The following is a 25,467-nucleotide window of genomic DNA, read 5'->3' on the forward strand; positions in this document are numbered from 1 at the left end:
GACCCTACAGGAAGGTCAGCAGTTTGCCTTATCTAGCCAGTCTCGGGGTCCACCATCCTCGCCTTATGGTCCGGGGCCTCCATAGTCCCCGTTGTCTTCCTGGGTTATAAGACCCTACATTCGGTCTTCCCGACCCGACGGGTCCCGACATTACCTTGCCCGGCCAACCTCGGCTTTTCATCTGTTCGCCCGGGATAATGCAGCTATAGCCTGACTCGAGGATACCTCACCCTACTGGAGTGTTTCCCGAGCAACTCCTGGTACAACTCATCCCGATTAAGCTCACCCCTTTCCATTTCGTCTGCCTGGACATCTTGCCCGGCCGTCCCGCCATAACACCTAGCCTGCCAGGGTAGAGGTCACGACCTTCTTGCCCGGCCAGTTCAGGCCTCCGTTGCTCTTGTCCGAGACAACACCACTCTCGTACGCCACCTCCCGGGCAATTAGCCCTCATGCTCGTCCCCGTAGGCTCGGACCACACATCTGCCTCACCCAGCCATCGCATGTTAGGTCAATACATCTCATGGTTCTGTTCCAATAAGCCCCCTTCGTCTGGGCGCCCATACTCGATGTACGCCTGTTATCCTGTCTGCCCGGTCCGCTCGGCCACTTACTTTGTTCATGTCACTCGGCTAAACCCAGTCCTCACTGGTCCCGGGTACCTTTTCCCACTCCGACAGCAACTCATGCTCAAGTCTCACTAACACCTGATTGCAACACCGACACTTAAGCGTGCGAGCGGCTGTACAGAGGAAGGCTGCGCCGACGTCCCCATGCTCCATCCTGTCCCTGTGGCTACATTTCTATTTACAGCTAAACGACAAAGGTGACATGTAGCATCCCGCCGCAGAGCAGTCATAGGAGTATCGCCCCTGTCTCCAAGATGCTACCCTGTCGGCGCAGATGTCAGACACGCACAGGCTTGGTCTCCTCAGATACCACCACGGCCTACCCCTCCTGTCAGAAGGAAGGTTCTCCTCAAAGGTATATTAGCTCGCACGTAGGTATCAATGACAGATCCGATCTCTTGCATTCTCATTACTACACCGTTCTTTATGCTACTACTCTCTTCGCCGGAGAACTGACTTGAGCGTCGGATTGGCCTGCCGCGATCTCCCGGTACCAGCTAATCCGTTCGTTCGTGTTCCTCTCGCAGGTCCCCCTCCTACCCGGGCCCGCATCGGTTGAGGTGGCATTTTCTTGACCGGTGGATTGACTGTCGACGGTTTTTGGTCGGAACACTCTGGTGCTAGATAACCAAAAGTCCCTGCCAATCTTGTCTCTACAAAGCAGCCTTTGCCCTCCGGTGCAAGTCGAACAAGGCCAAAGTCAGCAACCTTGGCTTTCATATCATCCCCAAGGAGAATGTTTGAAGGCTTCAGATCCCAGTGGATGAAGCTCTGCTGTGCTACACTGTGTAAATATTCAACACCCCGTGCCACATCTAATGCAATGCCTAACCTCTTCTTCCATTCCATGGGTTTCAACCCTTCTTCCTTCCAATCAAAAAGATGCCGGCTTAGTGTCCCTTGTGGCATGTATTCATAGACCAAAAGCCTCTCATTGCCATCCAAGCAATATCCGAGCAAGGAAACCAAATTCCGATGCCTGACCTTTGTAAGAACTGCAATTTCTGATTGGAATTCATTCAGGCCTTTTGTCCCCATTGCACCTGCCTCCATCCTCTTCACTGCGATCTTTGTTCCATCATGCAATTCACCCTTGTACACAGTTCCAAATCCCCCACGACCGAGAACATTTTCCTCGCTGAAATTGTTGGTCACATTCCTAAGGACTTGGATGGAGATCACCATGTTTCCAGACTCAACAACATGGACATCGCTTGGACCACTGCTCGTCCGGCTAATGGTCTCACTTGCAGCTGTGCCTCCATTGACACTGGATCCTGCAACCGTGATCTTGATCATGTCTGGATCAGATCCCGAATGCCGTGGGTGTATCACAGTTGTGTTAGGGCTCTGAACTCTACCGAAATTTTGTTGCTTTTTCTTGTAGTAGCAGACACCCAACAGTCCAAAGATACCAATTCCCAGCACCACGGCTATCAATGAACCTGCAATTACACTTCCTCGAACATGGGAAGACTTCCTGCTGCTTTCGCTATTTGAATCATCTGATCCATCTGAACTAGAATTGCTGCTATCTCCAGCAGAGGCCAAGCCAGAACCAGGGGAACCACCGATCATATTCTTCCCTATATTTTGGTTTCCAGCAGTATTTACCAAGACATTCTTGCCAAAGGTCGGGACTTGTCCCCATAACGAGTTGTTTGACACATCCAATTCCTTCAAAGATGACAGCTTTGCAAGCGTATCTGGAATTGTTCCAGTTAGATTATTGTTAGACAAGAATAATTTCTGCAAAGAGGTGATCGATCCAAACGCTGGCGATATTGTCCCATTGAGCCCCATTCTCTGGAAGCTGATGACAGTAATGTTGTCATTGACGTCGCAGATCCACATCCACTTCCTTGACGGAGGGCGGGAACTCCGGCACCGGCCCCTGGAGGAGGTTGTTGGTGAGGGTTATTTTGGTAAGCGCCGGAAGCTGGGTCAAGGATCTGGGGACGACGCTGTTAGAATCTAAAACAACATGAGGCATCTCATAGCAAAGCAAATGCAGCGGAAAAGATCAAAGTTTTACCTCCTGCCATCTGAGTTCGTAGACGATTACAAGGCTGCGAGAAAATCTGATGCTTCTGGCCCTTTGCTCCACAAAATTCGATGGTGTAATTTGCTCTCGAAGAAGCCTTATGAAGCAAGGGTCAGGGACCAAATTAACCACATATATATATCTCTCCCAAAATCTCTTCCATCGTCAAGTATTTTGGAGAGATATGGAATCATGGGTGGTGACATGGAGTCATGGGTGGTGGGCAGTTTTAAAACTTCCAAATACATGGACCACAACATGGAGTCATGGTTGCTCCATGGCCAATAGAGCCAAAATAACCAACATTCTCCCACTTGGTCTATGTATATCCACCATATGACGACAATAACATATGGATCATGGCGACAGTTCCTCTAAATATGAGTATTATCTTCCATGTATCACAATATGTTACACTTCTCAATGTCAACCCCAAACAATTAGAAATAAACCATATGTTTATTTGTGGTCCAAACATAATGATATTTCTCAAAACAATAAGTATATATACAATTCAAAAAGAGAAATATCTAAACTGAATAAGAGTTTCATTAAAGAAATATTACATTATGGAACCAAGTCCCATTCGCGCTACATGATCCTTGAAACCCTTTGGTGGCATGCCCTTAGTCAGAGGATCCGCGATCATCAATTCAGTGCTAATGTGTTCAATAACCACTTTCTTTTCTTTAACACGCTCTCTTATGGCTAAGTACTTGATGTCGATATGTTTACTACGACTACCACTTCTATGGTTCTTAGCCATAAATACAGCAGCTGAATTATCACAATACAATGTCAGAGGCTTTGAAATAGAGTCCACAACTCTAAGCCCAGATATGAAACTCTTCAACCATACACCATGCGAGGTTGCTTCAAAACAAGAGACGAACTCAGCCTCCATAGTGGAAGTAGCAGTCAAGGTCTGCTTGGCACTTTTCCATGACACAGCCCCATCGGCTAACATAAACACGTAACCAGATGTTGATTTACGTGAATCAATACAGCCAGCAAAGTCTGCGTCACTGTATCCAATGACTTCCAACTTCTCAGTCCGTCTATACATGAGCATGTAATCCTTGGTTCCTTGAAGGTATCTCATAACCTTCTTTGCAGCCCGCCAGTGGTCAACACCTGGATTACTCTGATATCTCCCAAGCATTCCAACAACAAATGCAATGTCAGGCCTAGTACAGACCTGAGCATACATAAGGCTTCCAACAGCTGAAGCATATGGAATGGTTTTCATTTGTTCCCGTTCGAGCTCATTTTTAGGACACTGATTCAAATTGAATCTATCACCTTTCACAATGGGTGCTACACTTGGTGAACAATCCTTCATTCGAAACCTCTCTAGAACTTTGTTGATATAGGTCTCTTGAGACAAACCTAAAATGCCTCTAGATCTATCTCTATGGATCTTTATGCCAATGACATAAGATGCATTACCCATATCCTTCATATCAAAGCTCTTTGAGAGAAATTGTTTCACCTCATATAGCAAACCCTTATCATTAGTTGCCAGCAAAATATCATCCACATATAGCACAAGAAAGCAAATCTTGCTCCCACTGACCTTCTGGTATATACAAACATCCATGATATTTTCTTCAAAACCAAATGAAGTAATAACATCATGAAATTTCAAATACCATTTGATGTGCGTAGGATGTATACATGTATTTATGCTTTATTTGCACATCTTTCTGGATTTATTGCTTAATTCTTGTGTACATTGCATCCCATATTCATGCATTTAGGCACATATCTTACATTTCCTAGTTCGGAGATCTGCTTGTGCTTTTACATGTTTCAGGGTGGAAAATGGAGCAAAAACGGGTAAAACGGAGTACCCATTGAAGACAAGGCAAGACAGGGCCGTGCCTCATAGGCACGGCCGTGTCTCTCAGCCTCCTGGCCGTGTTTCACAGGGCACGGGCGTGTGCCCAAACAGAAGATCATCAAGTCCAGGCCGTGCCTCACAGGCACGGCCGTGCCAACACCTCCCCACAGCAGCAGCCAGAGGCCGTGTCTCACAGACACGGCCATGCTTCAGAACAGAAGCCAGCCAAGTCATGGCCGTGCCTCACAGGCACGGCCGTGTCTTCATCCAGAAGGAAGCCACTGCTGTTGGCCGTGCCTACCAGGCACGGCCGTGTGCCAAAACAGGAAGGTCTCAGCAGCGGGCCGTGTCTCAGACACACGGCCGTGTCCAGCAAATGAAGAGAAGACAGGCTTAGGCCGTGCCTCACAGGCACGGCCGTGCCTTCAAACAGAGAGGTGCCTAGTCTGGACCGTGCCCCAGAGGCACGGCCGTGCCCCGGAACAGAAGACTAACTGCCTTTGGCCGTGCCCTCAAAGCACGGCCGTGCCTCTTCCTGTGCCCGACGCCCACACGGGGCCGTGCCTTCCAGGCACGGCCGTGTGCACGGGGGCGTGCTGCATTCGTGACCTGGACTATAAATAGGTCCTTAATGAGACCTAGGAAAGGGGGGAGACATTGGAGAGCCACCGGAGCTGTTCTAGAGCCACCGACACCTGTTTCGGAGCGAGATTCGACGATCCATCCACCGATCCGACTGCTCCAGACCATCCTCATTCCATCTACGCCGAGTTTTCAGTCCGAAGGAGGAAGATAAGTCTCATTTCTGCATTTCTTTGTTTTATTCTTGGATTGAGATGTATCCTTTCCTCCCTAAGGATTGTAATCTCCACATTATGGAGTAGATTCCCTAGATTCTAGGATGTAGGATGAATCAGATGTAATGGATGATTGTATTTGGATTTGATTAATCTACCGTTTTCTATGATTTAACTGTCTATTGCTTTGTGGATTTGTGCTTGTGCTTGATGATAAATTATGTTTGTGTGAATCCATGAGGGTAGGGATTTACTATGAATTGGGGAATCATTAGGCCGTACACCGGGGCGCTCTGTAACAGGGGCAGACCTTGAACCGGGCGAGTTCCGAGGGGTTTCCTAGTGCATAGTTGAATTTCTATGAGGGATAGTTAGCGGTCATTCGTTATTGGGGAGAGATCCGTAAAAAGATATCCTGTGACAGGGGATAGGGTTCTTTTAGTACTCCGGGGCGCCTGAGTGACACGGGCAGACCTTGAACCGGGCTTCTAGGACCATTTCAAACCAATAACGAGTGACGTAAGAACACCAATGCATTATTTCGAGGATACCTGACGAGGTTGAATTGGATAAATTGGTTAACATCCCTACAATTGAACGTTTATTGAGGAAAGGTAGAGGATCCAAGTCAATCAATCCATTCTCTGAGGAGTCTGAAATCCTAGGATCGTTTCACCACATAGTGTCACAGTCGATCCCTTTCTTTGAATTCTAGGATAAGGTACTTTAGAACACTCCCATCTCCCCCACACAACTCATGCTCAATATTCTCTCCACCTTTTTGTGCTAGATATAGTAAGTAATTCCACGGTCCCTGTGGATTCGATCTTTTTATTACTTGACGACATTCCGTGCACTTGCGGAAGGCTATCAGTGTTCTAGGTCTTCTAATAAGCTCGTACTAATATAGTTTAAAGTTATGCTAATTTTAAAATTCACAATTCTCTATTTAGAGTGGTCAATCCATGTCTGAGAGATAATTATACTAAAGATCAGATAAAAAAGTACAATGAGACTTAGTTTGAAATATTTTTGAGGTGCCAAATGTACAGCCGTCAATTTGGGTTGGGTTTATTGAGTTTGCTTGTTTCACCAAACAATTTAAGTGGATTGGGTTAAAATTTTATCAACCCATTTTAAAGTTGGTTAAGGTAGATTGACCCGCCTAAGCCCGCGGCCCGTGTAAATTGGCTTGTGGTAGGCTTAGGTTAGCTCATAGATTGAGAAAAATTATTTTTTTTTTAAAATTTAAAATTAAAATAAAAAACTCAATGAACTAGTAGTTTTGACCTATCTAAATTACAATCCAAACTTAAAATTTTCAACTTGATCCATTAAACAGTAATTTAAACTTTAAAAATTTTAATATTTTCTTTATTTTTTGAGAGGCCCGTGGGTTGACCCGCCTAATCCACAAGCCGTCTTAGGTTGAAGATTTTTCAACCCGTTAAGTTGATGGGTCAGTCCGCCTCGCCTCGCCTCGCCTCGCCATATGACTAGTTTCTAGCGGGTTAGCCTAACCCGTTTGACAGTTCTAACCAAATGCCATAAATAAGTTTTGGCAAAAACTCATTCGTCTTAAAATTTTTCAAAATCATTTTAAACCAAGTTCATTACATTGCTTGCAGCTTCTTGAGTGTAATCGTGTTCTCAAATATGGATTTCACAATCTAAATAGATAATTGTGAATTTTTAAAATTAACATAACTTTGAGATATTTTATCACGAACTCACTAGGAGATCTTAGTCTGTCATACTCATTCACCAATACCACTAAAGAATTCTTACGACTCCACTGGTTCAAACCATATCAATATTTTAAAACTCTATATATGGTAGAGAATAAGTGAGTTTTGATCAAAATTCACTCGACCTTAGGCATCTCAGAAAATTTCAATCAAGTTCATTGCACTCCTTACTTCCTTCAGAATATAAACATGGATTTCATAGCCTAAATAGAGTTGTACTTCTTTTTCAAATTTACATAACCTTGAGATGTTTTGTCATAAGCTCATTAGGAGACCTAAGTCTATCATACTCACTCATCAATACCACCAAATGGGTTTTAATAATCCCTTGGTTTAGTTTATGTCAAGATTTTAAAATTTTGGACACTATAGTCCTTAGGCATCTCGGAATCACTTCAAATTATGCTCATTGCATTTTGAATGTAGTTATGTATTTCATCGCCTGTAATTTCATTTTGAATGTAGTCAGAATAATATAGTCATGTGCTTAGATATGAATTTCACAACCTAAATAGATACTTGTAGATCTTTTAAATTGACATAGCTTTGAGATGTTTTATCACGAGCTTATTAAAGGACTTAGGTCTATCATGCTCATTAATCAATATTATCAAAGGATTTTTAGGACTTTCCTGATTTAAACTATTTCGAGATTTAATTTAAAATTCTACACACGGTAGGACCATCATGGCCTTACCCACTTCAGAAACACTTCAAATTAAGTTCATTGTATTCTTTACATCATCTTGAATGTAATCATACCCTTAGACATGTCACACTCACTCACCAACACCACTAAAGGATTTTTAAGACTTTCCTAGTTTAGACCATGTTAAAATTTTAAAATTTTAAATAGGATCATAAGAGAGTTTTGGTCAAAATTTACTGATGACCTTAGGTGTCTCATTACACTTTTCGTCCGGCTGCCCGTCCATCTAGGGTTCCCTTCTCGTATTTTCGGTTTCGCCCCTTGGAGGGTCTGTCCCGATGTCCGATTCACTCCCTTGGTTTACCAGGTGCAAACCTTCCAAGTTCACCAATGATGACAAGATTATGCTCGGGGCTCAGTATGGCATTCCTGCTGATCATGAGATTCTGGTTCCGACCCCCGCCCAAAGACCTCACCAGCCTCCTCCGGGCTACGTGACTTTCTTTCGAGGTCAGATGGAGGGGGGTCTTCGTTTTCCTCTTCCTCACTTCCTTCAATCTCTATCTTCCTATTTCCAGCTCTCCCTATCGCAACTTCCTCCTAACTCCTTCATGCTAGCCTGCTGTGCTTCTATTATTTTTCAAATCTATCAGATTCCTGTTGATCCCACTACCTTCCATTACTTCTTCTGGATTAAGAAAGGAAAGAGGGGGGAGATCTACTTCTCTGCCCGACCTGGCTTCCAGGTTTTTGACAAGTGCCCTTCTTCTTGGAAAGGTTGGAAGGATAAGTATTTTTTCCTCCGACCTCCTTCCCCTTATACCTGGCCGACCTTCTGGCGATCTGTTCTCCTCTCTTCGCCAAATCTGGGCCAGTATAGGTTAAGCTCCGATTTCCTGACAGCTTCTGAAACTCTGGACGGTCTCCATTTTTGTCTCATCTCGAGTGCAACCATGCCCTCAAACATGAATTGAAATATTAAAATTGGGATATTAAATTTATAACAATTGATAGATACGTTATTATCAATCAACTACTTGTTCAAGTATATGATAAATCAAACAGAAGGTTATCAATCGAGTTGCATAGTCAACTGGCATCCACAAATCAACATAGTAAATTCAAGAATCGATTGATGAATTCGATAATTAATATAATAGTCAATGATTGATGATTCAATATCAATCGATTACTATAAATTGAGGATAAGTACGTATTTTGATAAATATGGAAGTGAGATATGTGTTTTAGATATTATGAAAATATGATTATGTGGTTTCGTAAATTATCAATTTAACAATCATAACTTAATATGTAAAATTAAAAGTAATAAAACGATGACAATCTAACAACCACAATGATTAGTAACATCTAGATAGCATAATTTAATGATTCAATGATTTCGTGGATAGTTATCTAAACAGTGCACCATCATTATGATCATACTTATTTAGATAGTCCGTGATTATAATCTGGATAATAGCACAGTCAGTATCTCAATTATGGCTCTTGATTTTTTTTAAATGTAAGACATCTTCGGCGTAACTTTAATAAAAATATATTAATTATGTAATAAAATTATTTTATAAATATAATTAAAATAATTTATATTATCCCACTTGGTCTATATACTTTTATAAAATTAAATAATAAAGAACAATATGATACATACACATCAGCAAAAAAAAAAATCTGTCATCCTAGCGGTCCCACACAGTTGGTCCCATGACCATCTATGAGGAGGTAAATCGAGTAGCTGTAGTTAGCCACTACGGAAGAGAACATTGTCTTAGCTTCGTCGAAATTCGACCCTTATCTACTTCAACAAGTCCGTCCCGAAGTAACCAATTCAACCATGTCCTAGAGGCAATCTGATACATATACTTCAACAACTCTACTCCATCTGATACATACATAAATCATGGCAATAGGTCCTCAATATTATCTTTATATATCATAATGTATCTTGTTTCTTTTATCATAAATATGTTATCATAACTTAATGAACCACATTTATTCTAACCCCAACTTAATTGATTTGTTCAAAACAACCAAATATGTGTAGAATATGAGAAAAATAACAACTAAAGAGTATCATCAACAAATGTAGGTATAATGAAATCGCATCATAAACTCACACTACAAAATTAGCGACTAAATTAAACTTCGATCACTATCAACTGAATTAAACTTCAGTCGCTACAAATAACGATCAAAATAAACTTCAATCGCTATTTAGCGACCGAATTATACTTCGGTCACTAAATAGTGATCGAAGTTTAACTCGATCGCTATTTGTAGTGATCAAAGTTTAATTTGGTCGTGAGGCCAATCGAAAGGTTGATCGCGATCCCGACCAAGAGGTCAGTCGGGAGGCCGATCGAAAAGTTGGTTGCGATCCTGGCCAAGAGGTCGATCGGGAGGCCTAGCATGATTCCAACCTCGAGCTTGGTTGGCCATGGCTAAGCTCGCGGCCTTAGCCCTTGGTGTGAGCTTGCCCTGCCTCAACTCGGCAATGGCCTTAGCTAGCCCTAGCCATGAGCTTAGTAGGCCTCAGCTGATCGTTATATGAGTGACATAAACTTTCTCATGTGATTATTAGTATGAATAGTCCTTAGACCTGAAGTCACTACGATTTCTTACATAAGGAGTTGTGTACTTTGGTATCGTCAAACGTCACCTATAATAAGATGGACTATAAAGGCGATCACTAGGTATGCAACAAATTATATGGAAAGATGTGAGTGATGTAAATGAGATCTATCCCTCCCATATGACGGGAGTGATATCTGTGGGTCCCTTGATCAAGTAGGACTACTAAATGCATAGTCATTCTCAAATGAGTCAATATGATATATTGAGCTCGTTTGCTTGAGTGAGTCTACTTGGAACCAAGAAATACAAAAATTGATATCGAAGATGACACGGTCTGTGCCTTATTGATCAATCTAGATATCGAGGATAGAAGGCATCATCATACATTATAGTAGTCACGGAAAGGTTAGGTCGGATCTCAACTTTCTTATCACTTGGGTAGCAATGATGTATTGCTAGATGTTGCTCATTGCTTATGTATCTAAAGCAGATTAGACACATTACCAACGTTACGAGAACCTATTAGGTTACACACAAAGGATACGATACTTCAGAAATTGATTGATTTTAGTTTGACTAAAATATGATCCGAATTAGATTAATTGAGTTAGACTCAAGTGAATCCAATTGGATTATGGGATTGAATGTCAGACTCATTTAGATTAGACTCAACCAAATTTAAATGAGATATTAATTTATTAAAATATTTAATGAATTAATAATAGAAAAAGACTAAGGGTCTTTCTCTTCATTGGATGAAGAGAGGATAAAAAGTCAATATGAGAAGCATGTGCTCTATTTGGATTTTAATTGGCTTTAATATGAGTAAGCTAAAGAGGTAAAAATCCTTCATATTCATGAGATGAATATAAAAGATTTTTTCTTGCACTTTTCAAGAAGAACAAGGCATTTTAAGCTCTCTTCTCTCTCTTGGCCAAACACCCCTTTTCTTCCTCCTCTTTGTTTTGGCGGAATCTCCTTGTGTGGCTAGCACCACAAAGGTGATTCTTCTCCAAAGCTTGAAATTGTGTTCGTGTGGATACGCATAGAGGCACAGACGCTTAAACGTGCAAGAGATCCAGCGAACTGAGGACGAGCGAGATAAGCGAAGAGCATGCTTCAAAGGTATAGATCTATTAGATATAGATAAATCAAACTTTGTACGAGTTTTCTTTTGCATGGATCACTCGTTGAAATCCTATTTCCGCTGCAAATTTTATTGTTTATCGCATAGGATTCCCTACAGAAAAGTCGTCTCGAAGAGATCTCAGTGTGAATACGAATAGAAGCAATCTTGCTCATGCTAGTTGATGTCGTTTTCGCTCCACGTCATTCAAAGGATATAAAATTATTTATATCTTATTTACGATTATGTTTATATGCATGTATTTCCTTGGATGAATTTTTACGTAATTAGTGATAAATTTATTTATTATACTTCCATTGTCATGATTTATGAAATAAAAATTTTAAATTATGCATATAGAAACCCTACACATGGGAAAAGGAGAAAAAGGTAGATCTTCAGTAGGGGATTACGGTGACAACGTCATACTCTCCTCACCAATGAAAAGCAAAGAGATCTCAAGATGCCCTATCCTATGGAGATCACGTTCTATATATAGCAATAGACCCAATTCTGTTATCAACCCATCATGAATAATAGAAAACGGATTAATGAATTCTACGCATATAAACTCACATCCACTAATATAAATCCGTAATTAACATGTCTTAGATCATTTAATGATTTATCCTTAATGATATAAATATGTGTTTTATAAAATAACATGTAAGTTCATCGAATAACGAAATAAAATCCAACATGTTTAAGTAGATTAATCAAAATTTATGTGGTAAAATGAAGATTTCTAACTTAAATAATTCCCTCTTTCAGTTACTTCAAAAAAAATGGATGATAAAGTAAAATTCATTGTTTTTTTAGAAAATAAACTTTTGTGATAATGGTGCTAATCTCTTTAAATTGATTATTATTTCACTAGTAGATAGTTATACGAGCTTTGACAACTTTGCCATAACATGTAGAAAGCTTGATCTTGAGGGTAAATTGGGAGTTTTTTGGCTCCCTAAAGTCTTGGGGAGTTAAATTAAGGTCAAGAAGGTGTGAAAAGAGCTAGCCTCTAGAGTAGTTCTTTTTATGGTGAAATGCTTAATTAGGAGCGTTATCGCTCAATCATTCAGCAAAGTTGGCATCTGTCAATGTAAAAAGGAAGAATGTCACGAAGAAAAAATTAAAGTAATGAAGTAAAAATTTAGATGAAATGCTCCATCCTAAAGAAGGTAGAAAATTTACATGTAAAGGACTTTCTTCACATCGATTCTTACAATATAAAACATTAATATTTCACTATAAACCCTAAATCCTAAATAAATCCTAAACTCAAGAAATGAATTTTTAAAACGGAACTAAAATCTATTTTAAATTTATATAAATTAGAGATGGATTTTCTATAAAATTATTAATTAATTTTATTTTAATAAAATATAATATTTAAAAATTAATAAAATTTAAAATAAATTTATAGATAAAATTATAATAAATTTTTATAAATAAATATAAATTATAAATAAAATTTGAGGTCATATGGTTTCTATCAAAATTCTATTTAAAATTTAATAAAAATTCCATTTCAAATTTATATAAATCAAATACAAATTTACTGTAAAATTATAAATTTATTTCATTTTTAAAAATATATAGGCCTAAACAAATTTAAGATGAAATATGAAATAGATTTATGACGAATTTTTTTCCCTTCAAACTTATTAACTCCAATTAATTTCTTTTCCCAATACTTTTTTTTCCCTCCTCAAACCCTCCTCTTAACATAATTCCCTTCCTTCCCTCCTAGTTGTCCCTATCTTCCATCCTTCTCATCGAAGTAGTAAATTTCCTCACACGGCTCGGAGGTTGACAAGGGAAAATGGGTGCATGGGATTGCACTATGAATTGCTCAATTAGTTGCTTGCACACTGAAGAATGGAGGTTACTTTCCTTATGATGAAAACAGAACTATCTTGAGAGGAAAACCATTGATATATGAATGTGGCACTGAATGTAGGTGCCCACTAACTTATCCTAATCGAGTTAGAGGTGTTTAGATCAACTGAGACAAGGTAGGGAGTTAGATCGTTTGATGTAATTCGTGCTGGGACATTTGTTTGCTAGTTTAGCAGGATTGCAGTAAAAAAAAAAACAAGCAAAGCAGCTCTCCAATGATGGATGTTTCGTGTATCTCAATAGGTTTCCAAGAAGATGAGCTAAGTGGGGAGACATTTTAGATGCCTCACCTGATTATATACCTGTCAGCTTTCCTTCCATACACGATCTCAACTTCTCAATAGATGTATCAAGAGCACATAATGTTGCTTGTTATCTTATCCATTATTGTTCCCCAAATTTGTTTGTACAGTTTGTTCTATTCGACCAGGTGTCATATCCTCATGTTATGATGACATTCGCAATGGAAAATATCCCTCCCCTAGAGAGTTGAGCATTGTGAGACTAACAACTTAGAATCATTGCCCTGCTTCTATCTTTATGCATTCTTTAATCATTCTCTGTTCTTAATTCCAATTACATGTTTCAGTTCATTTTGACACGAAATTACTTACTGAAGTTGGAACGGTTCATTGATCTTTACATGGATTCTTATCCTCACACTGAAGCTAAATGGAGTAGGATGATCCTTCTCACAAACAAGGAGTTAGTGCAAAAGAATTAATTTTACACATGATAGATACACTTATCTCCATTGTTCACATTCAGGTTTACAATATGTATTGATAGGTGGTATCTAGACTTTGGAGACCATTATTTTTTTTTTTTTTTTTGTGGTACCATTATATTGATTTACTTACTAGTCCAGTTATGAATTGAAATTATTTTTTTTAACTATTTGAACCTATATTTTTCATTGCCTAACATTGTTTATTTCTCTTGTGGATGATTTGTTTCAATAAAATTTGATTGTGAAGGTGGACTTCAAGTGAATTTGACTCCGGAGTTAGATTTCATTTTCAAAAGACCTTATACATGGAGGTGTGTTAATAGAGAGAGATGAAGGAATGCAATTGGGGCTAGAGAAGATTAGTTCTACTTAAATTATTCCTTTCCTACAACTTGAGATTTCAAAATAAAGGAATGCACTGCTATGTATCTCAACTTGTTTGTTTTTATATGTATTCGACTAATATAAGTTATTGTAATATGGAGAGTAAAAATATAGAGAGAAATAAAATATTGATGATTAACCTTCACTTGTATCAACAAGTAATGAGATGTGTTCTAATGAAAAGAATAAAAAAAACTATCATAAGAAATTAAAGAAATGTATGTTGCTAATAAAAGGATGGAGGAAAAAATTATTAACTAAAAAATAATGAAACTTGTTATCATAGAAAGTAGACAAAGGAAGATAAATTTATCGAGAAAAAGATAGACGAAGAAAAGAAAATCTAAAAGACATGATTCCTAAAATAATTTAAGAAATGAGATATATAAATAATTTATTTTCAAGAGGATCTAGTTCTTGTGAACGCCATGATAAATAATGTAAAGATTAGATTACTTGTGAGATTTAAACATTTATTTAGTTACTTATGATTTGATTATTGATTAAGTTTATTGGTTAAATTTACTTGGATGATACAATATTTATTTATATTAATATTAATTGTATGATATTTTTATTAAGAAATTAACTATTTTTAATTTTTTTTAAATGTGTTATTATTTTTTATAGAGTAACATATATATGAGAAATATAAAAATAGATTATAATATAAATTTAAAAATAGATTTATATATGAATTTATAAAAAATAAAATTATAAATAAATTTATAAACGATCTAAAATTATGTTTGATGCGTTATTTGAGATTTAAGATAAAATTAGAGATGAGATTCAAATTTTAAATTAATATCATTTGGTTAAAATCAAAAATGAAATTATAAATGACTTTATAATCTCTCTAAAATTATAAACAAAATATTTTTATCTCAAAATCAACAACAATGCTTTCGATAATGAATTTTTGAGACAAATTTTTATCTTAAACTTTTGTTAGAGACGCAAAAATAACTTCCAGAGATGATTTCCATCTCTAGAGCTCTATTTTCTTGTAATGTTTTGACATGTTAGCCACAAATATTTCTTCCCAAGTAAGACTACGAAGAATATTAAGCATCTGAAGTTCTACGGAATTACTTTTCTTGATTTAAGGAATTTTCATTTAAAAAAAGTAATATTCTCCCTTCAACATCTGAAGCTCTAGGGAATTACTTTTCTTGCATAGCTGACGAAATACGCGTAAGCCTAGACAAATTTTCTAGTGAGAAAACTCCAACAGGCCTCGAACTAAAGCTATAAATAGTTTGATAGATATCACTATTATTTCGAACTACTACTAAGATTTGGTATCTTTTTTCAAGAAGAAGATCAATGGCCCTGCCGATAGATGTCGACGCTGTTACACAAGGTGGAGGGCCTCTCATCATTGAAGATATTGGTGCTTCCAACTGCAAAACATTGTAACATATATCAGCACCAACGCAAATGGCAGATCATATTTTTTTTCTAGTGTATTACAACTGAAGAATTATGTAAAAGCTAAACACAAGATTGTGTCCACAAATATATCTTTTATTGTCTCGCCTTCACCTTTAATGGCATGGCATCAGCTAGCTCTCCAAAATACGGTTATACAGACAAACCAAAATGCATTATCAAAGGATCCTTCAAATACTTTTATAATCATCCATATTTTACTTCATATTAACAAATATAGAAATATAGAGTTCCAAAGTCTCCTATTTTCAATATTATTCTCATCATAATAAAATCTTATCCCAACTATTGAGTTTGTCTATATGAACTTAGTGGCGTGTCTATCCCAACTATTGAGTTTGTCTATAGGAACTTAGAGGCGTGTCTATCCCAATTGTTTGTTTGAGTTCAGGAATCTTTTTCTCCATTGACATGAGATTGAGGTGGATACTTCATGCTTGTGTTCCATCTGCCTTTATATGCTTATATATGTTGCTATCTTGGTTTAAATATATTTTAACCTTGTTCTAATATTTATCCATGTTAGAAATTTATGATTCTCTAATGTTTTAAATGGTAAATAAAGAAACTTACAAGGAGCCACTTACCATCCATGATAATCTTCTTCTTGGTTTCAATAATGCTCTTTATGATTTTCACTACCATCTTTATCTTTGATTCAATTTTGAATACTTTTTGTAGTGTCAATGTTGAATTTTTCTTTAGTGCCAATTTTCATGACGTTGTTAATTGTTTACATAAAATGTTATTGTATTTCACATAGATTAAAATAGTCATAACATGAAAAAAGATTTTGAATAAATAAATAAATTGAAAACATAAGTTATAAAGGAGGATTATTTCCTCGTATTCTAACTAATTCATCTTTAAGTATAGAATTTACTAGATTTGAATATATATCCATTCCATCTCAGACTATCTTCCCTCATGTTATCATTTGTGAGAACTCTTGGATATTAATATTTATTTTCAATTCAAGCAACTCCACGCATTCAATTTTAGCATTCTCATCCTTATTACATTAACTTTACATCTGTATTGCTTCTCAACGATCAAATGTTTGAGACAATAAAACTGTTTGTACCCAAGTAATATAAAAATTTCTCATTTAGCTAAAAAAATACAACAGTCATGTAAGATTCTAAAAGATTTCCTATCTAAAATATTTAAAACTGTTTGCACAAAAATTTCTCCAAATCAGTATCAATAATCTTTCTTAAAATATGTAACTAATCTACTTAATCCCTCAATAACTTAGATAACAACATATAATATAATATTCTAATAAACAGGCACAAAAAATTATTTTAATAAATAGGCACTTAATCTCTTAGAAATCTTTTGAGATAACCTTTCTTAAAGTAACATCATATAAGTACTTCTGGCATCTTTGAATTCTCAAAATTTTATTGAATAATTTAATTTACTAAAATATACCCTAATTTCTTAAACTCTTCAAAATCTAATAGGTTTGGATCCAATATTTACCCTAATTTGTATTCCCTAAAAGCAAAGTATTTATAGACGTTGATTGAATAGTTTACAAAAATAATGATAGGTCAAATTTTTTTGGTCATTTTTGTTAAACGTTCATTAAATAAGCAAAAGAAATCATCACATGTTTCAAATATTTTGTGGGTTAAAATGACCATACTGGTATGTTTGTGGATTTTCTAAACCCTATAAAGCTGTGGCTTTCCCACTATTAACTAGTGTTATAAACCAGCAATATATTAATCAAATTGGAGAGAAGGGAAAGGGTGTAATAATACCTTCTTGCAATCGGTACGATAAACAATTCCAACACAACTGCCCCAGTCATCCACCACCGGAACAGCAGAATCCTTGGAGAAACGCATGATGACCTTGTTTAAGGTCATGCTTGCAAGTAACGGCCTGGCCTCTTCAATAGTTGTCATATACTTCTCTACTGGATCATCCACAAATACCTGAATCAACAGAGACTTGAATGTCTAAAATGATGTGGAAGACAAAAAAGTTTACTGCACTCAGAAAAATGCAAGTTATCGTACCTGAGGAAGAATACGAGGACTAAGCACAGAGCCAGTGAATCCTAATAAAGCTTCTACTTTGATTGCAATCTGAAGCAAACAAGTTGCATTATTTAGGGAAGAATGAGTGTAATCCTTCATATGGCACAGATTGACATCAAAATTTGAATCCTATAAGACCATACTAAAAATTTTCTGTCAATGTCCACAACCAAACGAAAAGTTGAACTAAATTTTTATTCTTGAACTACAAGAAATTTAATTTGAGTATTAGTCCTGTTGTTTATAAGGTGATAATTCAATTAGAAATAGTTATTTGCATACCATGCCACTTCTTCTCGTCCAAGAAAATCCATCCTTTTTAGTAATTATCTTGGACAAAATATCCTTAGCAATGCCAACCTGTACAACAACAAACACGCTGGACTTTTTAAGAGGAAAAAAAAGCCTAAAAGGGCTACAAAAGTAGACTGGCACATGTTTCATAGCATCGATCATGGTTTAAAAGTATTTGATTCTGATGAAGCATCAAGAGAATGTATGCTTCAGATCTAGGTAGTTTGATATCAATATATCATAAATAAAAAAATATTAAACAAATTTGCCAGCTGAATCCTACAACCAGACTCAGAATTGCATGTTTAAATGGACCAATAAATTGTGTGCGTGAATTTATAAATAAATCAGCTCAAATAGTAAGTTACACAAAAGTTGGTCAAGAGCAAACAGTAAGATGAAGAGAAAAATGTATTTCCATTATACAAGCTTTCCTGGTATTCTGAAGTTTAGATTTTATTTTAATCAAAATTCAAAAAGCTTGGCAGATCCACATAATTTCATATTAATTAAAATGTTTATAGTTACTATAATGTAATATAACTCAAGGAACTAATACAACTACAGGAAGCCAAGAAAAAAAGAAACAACACTCTCCAATGCATGTGAACTATATTTTAATCTATATCTAGTATCAGAAGATATGGTACACCATAACTATTAACCTGAATTCCCATAGTTTAACATGTGTCTTATGAAGAAGAGACATTACCTAAACAAAATCCTCATAATGTTCAAATTTTTCCCCAATATTTCAAAATACCCAAATAAAGTTTCTTTCATTTTTCTACACCAAAATACCCTCCACTTTTAAACCCACTATTCAAAAGAACTTGATTTCTTTAAATCAGGTTGTTTGGGAGAACTTGCATAGCAAAAAATAAAATAAAATAAAATAGGGAGGGAAATTCTATTTAATTTTATAGTAAATTAACTATTATATTTTTAGAAAAATATATAAAATTAATTTAATTGCACTGTTTGGGTGAAGCAACTTTAATTAGCTAAATTTAATTATTTTTTGTCAAAAAGATTGGAAATTAATTTAAATACTTTTTCTTATCATTTTTTTTTAAAGTTGAATTATTCCAAAAAGTGAGGAGAGCAGAGTTGATGGGATAAAATAATTTTAAAAATAAAAAACAAATGTCAAATTAATTAATTTTTTAAATTTAGAAATAGGTCAAAATTAATAAACTTTATTTTTCAAACTGTTTGGTAAAACAATTTGATGGAGTAAAATTTGAAAGATTAAATTATTTTTCTTTTTTTTTAAAAAAAGAATCAGTTAAATTAAAATTAGTATTAATTTTTAATTTTAAAAAAAAATCATTGCATTTAGGCAAGTGTTTCACTACTTATAAGATTAAATGGATATCAACTCCTATTTTTTTTAAAAACATTGTCATTCATATCTTGTCCAAACCATGTAAAGGATTGAAATTAATTAATATTATATTTTAAAAGTTCTTAAAAATAAATTTACTTATAAAATTAGATGGATATTTACCTTATATTCAAAAAAATCATTTTTATAATCGCTATCAGCTAAACATGTCAATTCCAACAAATCAAATTATTTAAGAAACTGAAGGGTATTATGGTTTAAAAAATGAGGGGCCTAATTTAAACTTTGTGGAATATAGGTGCCCAATTTAAACTTCCCTGTGATGTGTAGCTCTATATGGATAATTGCTTTATGAAAAACTACCTACTACCACCTACTTCGTTGTATGATATCTCTTTTAATGCAGAAAAAGGCCTGTACCTGATTACTATTTATTGCCGCTTCCATCAATAGTTCATCTACTTCTGCTTGAATAGAAGGAGAAATTGAACCCGTAGAATCAGACCACAGTCTTATGTTTAACTTTTGGACAATATCCAAGTCCCCTTTTAGTGCAAAGACCCGCATCAATGAAATGTAAAGATGAGGCTTAGGCCTTAAATTGCTATCACCAGCTTGCTTCATTATCTCCGCAAAAATGCAAAGAGCACCTAAAAGGGAAAAAGAATGTCAGAGCAATTATTAAAAACTGTAACAAAGCAAATTATTTGAGAACTTTTTGATGAACAAGGGAATTCTTATTTTAACCCCTAAGGTTTACTCCATAGAATTTTACAATCATTAGTATACCCCCTTCTCTGAGTTTAAATTCTTATCATTTTATACACAACCATTAGCCACTAACACTAAGCTACTTAATAGAAAGATGATATTGATATAGTAAATAAGTGGCTTCATCTCATTAGAGTTGAGGATATCATGTTATCATTATATTCATTTAATCGTTTTAGAAATTGGGGGGTAAAATGACTACTTTTTAAGGCAATTTGATGACTTATAAAATCTAGAGTTAAAAAGCAAGTAAATCTTCAGGGTAAAATGAATTTGTTCAAATAGAGAGAGACATTTAACTGCATTGGAATTGACTTAGAGCTCAGAAAGATATTTACCTTTGACTGATCCACATGCGAGGAATGCATCAACCATGGCAGTATATGCAGTTCTATCGATAAAAACTTTAGAGAACTTCATCTCTTCCACAATCTTTATTACTGAAAGGAGATCTTTGTTATCCCCAAATCCCTACATAACGTCCAAAAGCATAGAGCCAACAAAATGGTGAAGAAAGATCCAACCAAAATAATAAGGCCAAGCAATAGTAATTGTGGACGATATGCCCCAATGAGAACCCAATGTGTAATTATCAAAAGACACCTAAAGTTGTAAAATACCTAAAGGATGCACAACACTTTCAAATCTACCAAAGGGCACAACTAATTTTTTTGTTTTCCCAAAATGTCCCTCAACCCAACTTGCTTTACCTGACCATCTCCATCCAACCAATGCAATTGATGAGCCAATAAAGTAATGGCCATCAAGAACTTTTGGCCAAATCATTCAACTTACCAATCAACTATTGGTTGTCAAACCGATGAATGTGTTGCATGGCTCATGCACAACAACTCACCCTCAAATTCATTTTTAGAATTATGTAATGTTCTAGGCATAATTAATACATGAAATTATCTTCTCCATGCAGCATTAGGCATGACCATTCTTTTTCAAACCTATCTTTCTAGAAAAATTATATAATTTACAAATTTTTTTCTTCCACATGCATGTGCATGCACATCTACCCATCTTCCCCATATAATGCATGCATGAAGCTGACAATTGTAAGCACTTTCAAAGTGTTTGATGGCCATCAACCAGTTGGATGTTATTTTAATCAATTAGTAGCTGTCAAATACTAATATTAGTGTTTGGCACTTTGATAGAGCTAAAAAAATTAAAAAGAAAAATATATATATGTAAAGGGAACCACCATGAGTACAATGAAACCTATTCGATACAAATCTAAGGTCTCTAGGGCAATCAAGCATTGTTGGGTAAAAGTGATTGACAACCAGCAATTATTGCTGGTAGTCATATTCATGCATGCACTGCATGAGGAATAGATCAAAGTAGTAGCTGTCAAAGTACTATTGTTCTAACCAAATACATTTTAACCCTTCTCTTTATGCAACATTCAGAGGCACCAATATATAAACATCAAATAGAGCAGAAAGTGTGCCAAAACATGTCATTAAATTTCTGGGATCAACTGAACTCTTTCTACAAATGATGCCCAAAGAGGTTGACAAACATGAGTAGTTCATCCAAGAATCAGATTACCTAATTTATGATCAGATGTGTGCTATTAAGATCATGTATCATCAATTTCATTTCACAATATGAAATCTTCATTGCATGTTTCCACGAAGGAAGGAAATAAAGTGATAAAAAGATTTTCATAGTGGCACTTTCTCTCAGTTTTCTTTGGATAAAAAGCTAGAGGGAACGAAAAGGTTCTTGCCATAATTTTTCTCTATATTGCTTCCATTTGAATTAGGTAGAAAGCTCAATTTCACATGCAATGAATCTCAAATCGGAACGTAATTTTTTTTTGTATTTTTAACAAATAAAATTTTAAAATTTAAGTTTTCCTCAATCTTTCCTCCACTCTAAAGAATCAGTTAAATGGGAAATATTTTAAAATATTTTTCTTTTTTTTCCTTTGTAGGAAAGAGAGTGTTATAGTTTAAACTAGGTTTCAAGCCCTTAAGCAAAAAACCAGATAACAGTCATGAAACATGCAAAGGGGAAAAGCGAACTTATACTACATTGCATATGTAACATAGTCTAGCATAGGGATCAACAGAGAAATAAGTTTTGTGAAGTTAATACCAATAGTTGGACAACAATGACTAATAGACTAGAAAAAGAAAATTTGTGTTTCTAGCATATTCAATTCAACAAATAAGTGATGGCCAATTTTTTCTCAAGGTGCTATTACAATGGTTCATTGAGGTGTAAGGGATAAATGGAAACCAGAAAGAAAATCCAATTAGTAAAATGAAATTATATAAATGAATTGAGCATTACCCACTGATGTAGCCTTGCATTGCTTAATTAGATCTCAATTACAAGACAAATATTGATAGCCAAATCTAAATATTTGGGGCATAACTCATTATTATTGTTATATACATTGGTGTGATTAAATATAGAGATCCTTCAAAACCTTCTATGCAACGTTAAGAAATTTAAGAATTAATGAAGTTCACAATCAATTTTAATGAAGTTCACTTATGCATGTCCAGTTCCATTCGTATATCTTTGCAATGGTTTCAAATCTGCAGTCTGTTTCATACATCTTCCTAACTTAAACCATGATTTCTCAAGTGATTTACTAATGCAACAACTATTCTATAGTAAGAAAAATGAGATGGAATACTCTACCCAGGTTAATATTGAGATCCTTCAAGACCTTCTATGCAATGTTAAGAAATTTAAGAATTAATGAAGTTCACAATCAATTTTAATGAAGTTCACTTATGCATGTCCAGTTCCAATCGTATATCTTTGCAATGGTTTCAAATCTCCAGTCTGTTTCATACATCTTCCTAACTTAACCATGATTTCTCAATTGATTTACTATGCAACACCTATTCCATAGTAAGAAAAACGAGATGGAATACTCTACACAGGTTAATATTGAGATAGCACATAGATAAGTTGGACAGTACAGAGATGAGTATAGCTTAAAAATTGTTTAACAAAAGAGAGCAGATAATGGAGGTGCAATGTGAATTTAAATTCATCTCAATTTTATTGAGTGCATAATAAGACTTTGAAGCCCTTATTTAATACCTTTAAATGTCACAATCATAATATATATGAGAGGATTGAGGCCCAACCACTGACATAAAATGGTCAAACCCAGATTTATACTAGCTCACCAATTTAAGCTTACCAAGCATTTTTCACTAGCTCATAACCCACAATCTGGAACTGGACTAAGAACTAGGACATTACAATCTCCACCATTTAAAGCTTGGCGCTCTCATCAAAAAAATGAACTCAGTCTAAGACCAAAAATCTAACCCATATCTAAAATCATGTCTAATTGGACATGTGAGGCTCAATAGTGACTCCAACATTACATATGAAACCTTTAACTATGCATCCTACAATATCTAGAATCAAGCCCACATTAATATGAATTGTCATGATTTTCCTAGATGAGCAAACTAACCCAGTAATTCTTTTGGGCTGAGCCAAAGACTCTAAATGCTTAAACTCAGATAATAGTAGCTTATATATCAGATTCATTTAGCACACAACTCGTCATCTATGACTAACCTAGGGTAAAAATAAAAGAGATTAAAGTGAGTTCAAAAAGAGTGAAGGAAGTTTAACAATATCAATGGGAGAAGTGGCATTATACATCTTCATATTCACTCCCTTACCACAATTTTATAAGCCTAGTTCTTGAACTTGAGAAAATATGACTAACTTAGTTCACATACTATATCCAGACAACAATTTCAATTTAAGCAGATTCTTGGATTAACACCAAAATGCAACTTGGTGATTGGAGTCCATGTTGTTGAATAATTGTCTTTGAAAATATTTACACCTTTGAAGAATAACTTTAGTTCCAAGATTCAAGTCCCAGACCAGTGCTAATTTTGGTGCCTGGCAGGACTAAGACTCTGCAAATGCTAACAAACCAAGTTGAACTAATTGGACACTGAAGGAGCTACGGGTCACCTTTTAACCATCTATCAGCAAGATCCACATAAGGCCACAAACATCATCAGTGGTAGTGTTATTTAACATGCTAGTGTTGCTTATTTAACCATAGGGATAAAATGAGTCTCTGATCAAATGAGGAAAAAACAGGGGGAAGTCAAGAAGAAGGTATAAGGGTAACACCTCGTTGAATGGATATACAGGTGGAATTGTGACAGAAATCACATTTTAGGGGAAAAGTAAGCAGGTTTAAAATGGAATCACGCCGGACTTCAGGTTTTTTAAGTGTTTGGGTTCTCAAATTATACAGTAAATACATTGTACAGATCATCTATTATCAAATATAATTATAGAATATTATCATACATAAGTAAAGATTTATCAAATAAAGTATATATGTCTATAATATATACAATAAGGAATAAAAACTAGGTTGATATTTATGAAAACCTGAAGCCCAAAATCTGAAAAATAAAATAATAAAACCAATTAGAAACACAAGTTGGGTAACTTTGGATCATTTTCTTTGTCACTTCAAGGTGAAAAGGTTTTTCTGCCCAGCCTTGTATATACAGGATTTTTGTTCCAGCTTTCTTAGTGATCCAATAAAACCATTTGAACAATGCTAATCTAACTTTTCATATGTGTTGTTTTTTAAGATCCAAAACTCTATTCTGTATAGAATAGTTAAGAGTGTCAACTAGAGCTAAAAGTTTTCTTTGATCAAAGGATGCTTGAAAGATCACAAAAACCTCCAATTAGCTTTCCACTCAATCACTCATCCTCAATTTACAATCAAATGGATGCAAATTAATTTCTAATTCATGTCAAAGCTTTCTAATAAATTCCCATATTACATTTATAACATTATACCTAATTGTTTGTCTTCAGAAGAATCCACACAAGCTGGTAAAATCAAACTTGTTATCCTACATAGTTTCTACAATGATTAATCAATAGCTTACCATTCAAACCCTAGATGTATAATCATTTTATTAGAGGAGAGAATCATTTGACAACTTGGAGAGAAATTGTACATAAGTCTAAAATTAAATGAAGGCAGTGAAGGAAAGGATAATACATTCATCAATGTCGTAAAAATAGGAAACTATATTTCACCAAGAAGCAAGTTAGGAAG

General features: G+C 35.5%; 1 protein-coding gene and 1 pseudogene across 1 annotated transcript; both read right to left on the bottom strand.

Moving 5' to 3' along the window:
- Positions 1 to 1,061: 1,061 nt before the first annotated feature.
- On the bottom strand, positions 1,062 to 2,622 carry LOC141821539 (receptor protein kinase TMK1-like; annotated as a pseudogene).
- A 12,919-nt stretch (positions 2,623 to 15,541) lies between these two features.
- LOC141822265 (pentatricopeptide repeat-containing protein At5g10690) lies at positions 15,542 to 20,871 on the bottom strand. The gene is made up of 6 exons (XM_074709705.1): positions 20,702 to 20,871; positions 20,013 to 20,242; positions 18,233 to 18,310; positions 17,930 to 17,998; positions 17,669 to 17,845; positions 15,542 to 15,847 (listed from the first exon to the last, which is right to left on the bottom strand). Exons 1-6 carry the CDS (start codon positions 20,781 to 20,783, stop codon positions 15,608 to 15,610), a joined length of 876 nt encoding a protein of 291 aa, XP_074565806.1. The 5' UTR covers positions 20,784 to 20,871; the 3' UTR covers positions 15,542 to 15,607.
- Between the last annotated feature and the right edge of the window lie 4,596 nt (positions 20,872 to 25,467).

The sequence above is a fragment of the Curcuma longa genome, chromosome 2 (assembly GCF_044706935.1).
Source record: "Curcuma longa cultivar G26 ecotype Majalengka, Jawa Barat chromosome 2, ITB_CL_G26_1.1, whole genome shotgun sequence".
Taxonomy (NCBI): domain Eukaryota; kingdom Viridiplantae; phylum Streptophyta; class Magnoliopsida; order Zingiberales; family Zingiberaceae; genus Curcuma; species Curcuma longa.